General features: G+C 29.3%; 1 protein-coding gene across 6 annotated transcripts in view; it reads right to left on the bottom strand.

Annotated features, from left to right (window-relative positions):
• The window catches only part of LOC107619148 (alpha/beta-gliadin A-I-like), an 11,359-nt gene continuing 4,676 nt past the window's right edge, over nt 1,484-8,166 (bottom strand). Inside the window, exons 3-6 of one of the 6 annotated variants that reach the window (XM_016321381.2) lie at nt 7,472-7,846; nt 6,013-6,986; nt 4,794-4,900; nt 1,484-1,886 (exon numbers count right to left, since the gene is read on the bottom strand). In XM_016321381.2, the coding sequence (XP_016176867.1) occupies nt 1,870-1,886; nt 4,794-4,900; nt 6,013-6,647 (759 nt within the window). In that variant the 5' untranslated portion in view covers nt 6,648-6,986; nt 7,472-7,846 and the 3' untranslated portion in view covers nt 1,484-1,869. Of the gene's footprint in view, nt 1,887-3,717; nt 3,973-4,513; nt 4,901-5,355; nt 5,541-6,008; nt 6,987-7,471; nt 7,847-8,166 lie in introns of those variants that run through there. The other 5 variants (XM_016321382.2, XM_021110347.1, XM_016321383.2 and 2 more) reach the window with 5 other exon arrangements.

Below are 8,166 nucleotides of genomic sequence, written 5' to 3'. Positions count from 1 at the left end.
CATTACATATACAATACCTAGTTACGTCACCATATAATATATACAAACATTTAGACTCTACTTTTTCTAAAAAAAATTTATATAGTAATATTAGTTTAAAACTTTTATTATTGTTTCTATCAAAAGCATTTTATACTGTAATTTAATCAAATTTATTACGATGGTAAAAAGATGGATATTAAGATATAAATACAAAAATTAACCACACCTTAAAACTATGACAACATAGGACTATAGGAGGATTAAGTAAAGTAAGCATGTTAGCACATTAATTTAGGATAAATTATTTAAATAAAATAAATGACAATTAAAATTATTTATATATAACTTTTACATGAAAATTATTCATATACACTTTTTTTTTATAATTTTATGTAAATTTAAAACTTTTATTATTGTTTCTATCAAAAGCATTTTATACTGTAATTTAATCAAATTTATTACGATGGTAAAAAGATGGATATTAAGATATAAATACAAAAATTAACCACACCTTAAAACTATGACAACATAGGACTATAGGAGGATTAAGTAAAGTAAGCATGTTAGCACATTAATTTAGGATAAATTATTTAAATAAAATAAATGACAATTAAAATTATTTATATATAACTTTTATAGAAAAATGAGTTGTATACACTTTTTCATAATTCTATATAAATTACGAAAATAACAAAAACCACATAATTTAGCGTAGTTTTCATGCAACGCGTGAATGATTAGAAATCACTATAAGGTAGAGCAGTTTTATACACTTTTGTGTTGTTTTGGGTATATAGAATTTGTTTTGGTTTTTTACCATATCCTTTATTCGAGTAAATCAAGAAATAATTCATGGCCATGACTAATCCATTGTCATGCACAAGACGAAATTTAAATCTTCAATACAGACTAATGAACTAACAATTAGATCAACCTAACTTAATTAATTTGTGATATGAATTAAAAATTACAATAATGTTATTTGTACACTAAAATCAGCCACCAATGTATTTGTGTATAAATACATATGTGATTTAATTTATTTTCAATGTGTATTTGTATTTTAACATGTATTTTATACTGGTAGCTAATTTTAGTATACATATAGAATAACTCTTAAAATTAAGTTGTTTAATTAATTTTTTTTATAATAAAAAGTCTTAAAAAATATAAAAATGCTATTAATAAAATTCTTATCTTCTATATGGATTAAAAAAATTAATCCTAACAATTAAATTAAATAAAAAATAAAAAAAGTACAAACTAAATAAATAATATAGAGATAAAATAATTTATTTTATAGATTAAATTAATTTTTTTATTTTATTATTGATTATTAAATTTTTTTTTCATCCTCAATCTCATAAATAATGTGGAAAAACTAGAAGCACATTAAGAGGGTTAAAAAAAATCTATCTATTGAATTGGATAATATATTTATTTATTTAGGCTAAAAATATTAAAATCGTCCCTAATTAATAATTATACATACACTTGACTGTAAAATGAAGAATTGAGGTGGAATAACAATTTTTACTATTTGGTTTCGAGGTCGTACTCATTTATTTTTATTTAAAATAGTAGGTTAATTATAAAAAAATTCAATAAAACAACTTAATTTTAGTTCATATCACAAATTAATTTAGGTTGTTCTAGTTATTAGCTTATTGTACATTGCAATGGATTAGTTCTTGGCTTACCCGAACCAAAGATACGGTCAAAAACCAAAATAAATTTTATATAACCAAAAACCCAAAACAACACAAAAGAGAATACACTTGTTGCCCATATACCCTTTATAAACATGTGTATAATCCGTTACAGGTGCAGCAGTGGACAACACATTAACTGCTGCCTCCTCGAACAGTTTATGCTTGCTTCACCTCCTTAGAAACAACTACATCCTACAACAATTTACATAGAATTATGAAAAATAAGTGTATATGAGTAACTTTTTTATAAAAGTTGTATATAGATAATTTTAATTGTCATTTATTTTATTTAAGTAATTTGTCCATTAATTTACTTCTCTTTTTTTTTATCTTTGCGTGAAAAAACCGTATTTATTATCACTAATAGAAAAACAATTTTTAACTAAAAAACAAGCTAACCAATTATGAAATTCAAATTCCACTAGGCCAAGCTGATATCTTTTAACTTGTTCATCACCGCTTCTTCTAACAACTGTTGTAAATATGAATATTTCAATTATTAATAAAACAAAAATTGCATTTTGAGAAAGAAATTTGGGAGATTTAAAATAAAATAAATTAAATAGATCAAATTATGTGAAAAATAATAAAATAAATTATGCATCGTATAAATTTTATTATTTGGAACAACATTGGTTGATGAATCATTAGGAACATCCCTAAGCTCTTTTGATGAAATTCTTTTCGAAAATAGTTCTCAAAACATATAATCAAGTAGAAAAACTTTTACATACAGTGGATATAAATGAAAAAATTTAGTAATACTCCGAGGAATATGAAAGTCACTACCGTCTAGTATTGGATATTGATTATCTTCAAATAATTTTTCACTTACAAAGATTAGTTCATGAGACACATCATCATAAAAAGTATCAACTTGTTCTAATAGAATGATTTTATAAAATTCTTCGTATGACCTAGGAAGTCGTGATAAATAATTTTCACTATTTTCTTGATTCTCCATGCATTGATTGCATTCCATAGTTTAAAAAAAATGTAGAAAAAACTGAGTCACTTGTATTGTTAAAGAAGGAGACAGAAGAAAAAGAAGATAAATAGTTGCAAATTATAAATTTTCTTGTGGTATGTATATATATAAAAATTTTTATCTTTAAATTGTACAAACATGGAACAAAAAATAAAGATATGATAAGATAATCATAATAAATTAAACTAAAAAGATAAAACCTTTGGTTAGAATTTATATTAATTTTATCTTAAAATTGATTCATTAAATTATTTTTTACTTCAAAATCTACTTTTATTTTAAAAGGGATATTTTGTGTGTGTGTGTGTGTGTTTTTTTTTTTTAAATTAAAGATATGGTTTTTGATTCAACAAATGCTTTGAAAGAAGGTTTGTATCCTAATATAGGACTACCCTTATGAAGCAAATATTTATTATTATTATCAATCATAACACTAATTTAGTCATTCTATCCGCTTCATTTACAACTATTAGGATTGAATTTAATAGAAAATAATATGATTAAGGCCATGCAAATGCCCGGGTGACCTAGTAGTATAACTTTTGTGCTATGAATGTCTTTTCTTTTCTCTTTTGTGGAATGAAAATCATTTTCTTCTTCTATGAGCAAGAGATCATTCTATTACATCTTGCTTTCATTTTTCTATTTAAGGCTGTCATGGTTACATATGATTCAGAGTTCACGATAAGTAAGAACAAAAATATGATTACAAACTATTTTGATTCATGAAAAAAAGCAATAATAACATTTATAAAACAAAATTTTATTAGTGACACCATGTAAATACATTACAGTAATTCACTAATTGTATAAATACTTAACAAGTTAATTAGTGTCAAATCCTTCGTCTATAAAATATGAAAAAATAATCATTAATAATAGTATAAAAATTACATAAAAATATTTTATAACTAGTTTCTATGGATCAAATGCTTTCAAAAAGTTCTTATAGTTAATATATTTTAAGCTAATAACTTTTTGAAAAGATACATCCCCCATCTAAAGGCCCTTCGGCATAGCCATCGAGACTCTAGATAGGAACTAGCCCACCGTCCCTTTTAGCATTGCCATCAAGGCCGGAGAGTTAGGGAATCAAATATTATTAATAAAAGTTATGAGTTACAATTACATCTAGAATGTTCCTGTTCATAGACAAGTTGCATATTCCTACTTCATTGTTCCTATATTTTCATTTTTCAACCTAAATAAAAAATTTTAGTCCATTTACATATTCTTCCTCCTTTAAACAAATCCTCTATCCATTAAAAACTTCGGATTAGGGTACAATTCCTACATTGAAAAACAATTAAAATAGTGTAACTATCATTGATAATAGAGTTTAAAATAGCCAATTTAATATTTCTTATATTAGTGAAAATTGAATTAGACTGACTAATTGAGAATAAAGAAATGATTTACAATGATCAAATTACATCATAAATGATTTTTCTTAACTTTTCTCCACTAGCTAGTCTTTTTTTATGTATAAAATATTTCTGAGCATGACTGGCAAGTTGATGATAAGTTTTTGTTTTGACATAATATTCCGAAATTCTTGACCAATTTGTACCTTCCGCTTGGTACCCTCTAACAAATAATTTACCAAAACATGATTTTTGAAATAAGTATTAACAAATTTTACACAAAAAAATTTTAAACAAAAACATAAATTATTTAATTAGTAACAATTTTTTTCTTTTTTGGTTTTCAGTCCAACCAGAAATGTTATTATGTCAACCACTCAACCATTGTCAAAACAAAACAAATTTAGCAATCAACAAAACTATGCCTCATTTGCAATTACTTTAGAGCTCTTTCAAATTGCTAGTTATTGATGCACAAGTTAATATGAAAGCTTGGATTAAGAAGAAAGCAATGAAGTGAAGCAGAGTAGGTCTTACAAAAGAGAAATGTTAGACTTATATATTGTAGACAATGTACAACCAAGTAGAGATATATCTAAAACAAGAGAAGTGCTCCTACATGCTAATACTAGTTGCTTCACTTTCTTCTTTTGTATAAACAACAATATTCAACTAGATAATAGATAAACAAATAAATAAACAAGAGGAAAAAAGAAACAATATAATAATAATAATAATAATAAATACCTTTGCTCATCTTCAGTCCACCGAGAATATTTCTTTGTATTGTTAGTGTTGGCATTTGTTCCCTTGTTGCTGCCTCCATTGGTGCTGCGGCCGCAACTACCTCCGCCCTGGCATGATAGAAATAAACAAAAGATTTGATAATCAATGAATTTCATATAAACAATACTTTCTTTTTCTCTTCCAAAAAAGAACGAAACAAATGTTGTGTCATTTATTAACACCTTACAAATTATTTAACGATAAAATAATTTGACTAACAAGTACCCAAAATTTGTCAGTTTAATTTTTTCTTTTCTTGATATAAGATTATTTTGACTATTTTTGTAAAGAAAAATATACAGTTTATTATTGTAATTTTAAAATAATTTATTTATTCAAAAAACAAATCAAGGGAGAAAAACGTTCATTGTTTATACAGTTTGTTCATAAAACTTTTAAGAAAAAAGAAAGATAGAATAAGTAATTAAAAAGAAAGAAAAAGTGGGAGGAGAGAATGAAAATATGTATCGGCTAAAAATAAATAAAGAAATAAAAAGAGAATGAAAATATGTAAAGTACAAACCTGTGATGTTGATGATCAGTGTTATAAGGCGGTGGTGGTGGGGTGGTTGTTGCATTGATGATGGGAATGGAGACAGGGTTGTGTTCCAATGTGGTGGCAGGAGCAGCCATTGTCATAGTCATGTTCTCAGATGCAGCATTCAGAGGAGTGTTTGCAGTATAACCGTTATGGATGACATTGATGTCCTTCATCAGCTTCTTGAAGCATTCTTGCAGTTTTTTTAGTAAAAAAACCATGTTGCATGTAAATCAAACATATGGGTTTCGATTTATCAAAACCATTAAATCGAACCTACTGGCTTCGATTTACCATGAGCGTGGTCAGCTGGTATCAAATCGTGTCTTTAGTAGCTGATTCATGCATGTATGTAATTCGAATCCAATGAATTCGATTTAGTGCGTAATAGCTTAAATCAAATTTAATCAATTCGATTTATATAAAATGCAATTTGGGACTTTCATGTAGCCTTTTATATTAGAATTGGTTTATTAAAGTAAATTATCCTAAAACTTGTAAGAAAAAAGAAATATAGAATAAGTAATTAAAAAGAAAGAAAGAAAGAAAGAAAGAAAGAAAGAGGAGGAGAGAATGAAAATATGTATCGGCTAAAAATAAATAAAGAAACAAAAAGAGAATGAAAATATGTAGAGTACCTACTTGTGATGTTGATGATCAGTGTTATAAGGCGGTGGTGGTGGGGTTGTTGTTGTTGCATTGATGATGGGGATGGAGACAGGGTTGTGTTCCAATGTGGTGGTAGGAGCAGCCATTGTCATAGTCATGTTCTCAGATGCAGCAGCATTCAGAGGAGTGTTTGCAGTATAACCGTTATGGATGACATTGATGTCCTTCATCAGCTTCTTGAAGCGTTCTTGCAGTTGCGCCGGGGTCTTTCCAGGGAAACGAGCAGCGATGTTGTGTTGAGCATACTGAAAACAATTGGCAATAACTGACTCAAAGGCTTTGTTCTCCTCCCAAGTCCAGACCTGAGGTTGCATAGGTTGGAGCTGAAGCTGAGACTCAGGTGGTTGATAACCACACACGTCATCAAGAAACTGCTGAAACTGCTGAGGATGAGGGTGGGACTGAGGCTGAGGCTGAGGCTGAGACCAAGGTGGTTGATAACCACACATGTCAGTGAGAAACTGCTGAGGCTGAGGCTGAGACTCAGGTGGTTGATAACCACACACGTCAGCAAGAAACTGCTGAGGGTGAGGCTGAGGCTGAGGCTGAGGCTGAGGCTGAGGCTGAGGCTGAGGCTGAGCTTCCGGCAAACACTCAGCAACAACCATATCGAGGGTGAGACTGATGTGGTTGATAACCACACGTGTCACTGAAAAACTGAGCTACTGTAATCTCTCTTACATCCGGCTGGGGCGGAGGCTGAGACTGAGGCGGAGGCTGTAGCTGAGGTGGTTGATTGCCACCCACGTCAATGGCACACTGCTCTACCATATTCCTTCTATCCGGCTGTGGATGACGTGGTTGATTATTACTCACGTCCGCATCCAGGTCTATCATATCCAAAGGATCTATCATATCCCAACGATTTATCATATCCCAAGGATCCATCGTTGAGAAAGTACCTAGTTCCTCTTTACTCATTCTTCTTTTTCTTCTTACTTGGTTTCCTAATTTTAGATATAGCATTTATATAAGCTTTAGACAGAGTGTGTCACTTTAAATTAGAGTATGGAAAAATAGAAAGTTTTCGTTTTCAGATTCTGTTTCATTTTTAAATTCTATTTCATTTTTAAAATTCCATTCTAGGATGGACCGACATAATGAAGATACCGAAGGTAGCATGCATGACGTTAATAAAAGAAAATATCTATAAACAATAAAAAAAAAACAGAGTATCTATAAACAAACTGATTTTTCAGTCACCAAAAATAAACAAACTGATTTTCAAAATTAAAAATTAAAAACAAAAGAGTTGACTCGACAAAATTTGTTTAAATAGACTAAACTTTTATTTTAAATAACCATGTATCATTAATCCAACCGTTTAAACTTTAAACTCATTGTACATGAGAGCAGCAAAGATTGTTACAATGTAAATGGAAAGTGGTGTAAATGTGGAGGTAAAAATTAACAACTTTTTATGAAATCTAACCGGAGTCAGTGAACGTCGCGCGCCGTGACCCTGGCGGTGCTCGAGGCGACCGGCACGGCGGTGAAACCACCACGAGCTGGATGACGTCGTTTCCTTCTTCATTATCTTCTTCGGATTTTTTCTTCGACACAGTGAGAAGTGTTTCCTGCCTTTTCATTTTCCTTTCTGAGTCTCAGATTTCTTCCTTTCTCTGTTTGTTTTATGAGAATGTTCACCGGCGTTGGAGTATGGTCACCGGAGGAACAAATCGGCGGCAACAATTTCCGACGGCATTATCTTTTGAGTAGTGTGTATGAATGAAGGAATGATGTCGGCGTTGGGAGAAAGAGAGAGAACAGTGATTAGGGCTAATGGCCTAATGCTGAGGGAACATTGCTGTTTTCATTTGAAGGGGAGAGAAAAACATAAGCGTTGAAACAAGTAAATTATGTAAACAATTTTTAAGTAAGTAATTTAATCGAACTCACTCAAGTTTTTATAAGTTTTAAATTAGTAAATAATATTAGATAACTAACTTTTTTTTATTACTTTAAATATCTTTTAATTATACTCTTTTCGTTACTCTTTTAATAGTATATTTTTTTCACTTTTAACCTTTTTTAATTTTAACCTTAATTTTTACTCTAAATTGAAAAATTTATGGGTTCATTAGAATTTTTAATTTAAGATCAGGATTAAAATAACTAATAGTGATT

The sequence above is a fragment of the Arachis ipaensis genome, chromosome B09 (genome assembly GCF_000816755.2).
Source record: "Arachis ipaensis cultivar K30076 chromosome B09, Araip1.1, whole genome shotgun sequence".
In the NCBI taxonomy this organism is placed as follows: Eukaryota; Viridiplantae; Streptophyta; class Magnoliopsida; order Fabales; family Fabaceae; genus Arachis; species Arachis ipaensis.
Note: the sequence above shows the minus strand (reverse complement) of the source record. Positions and strands in the feature narration are given on the sequence as shown.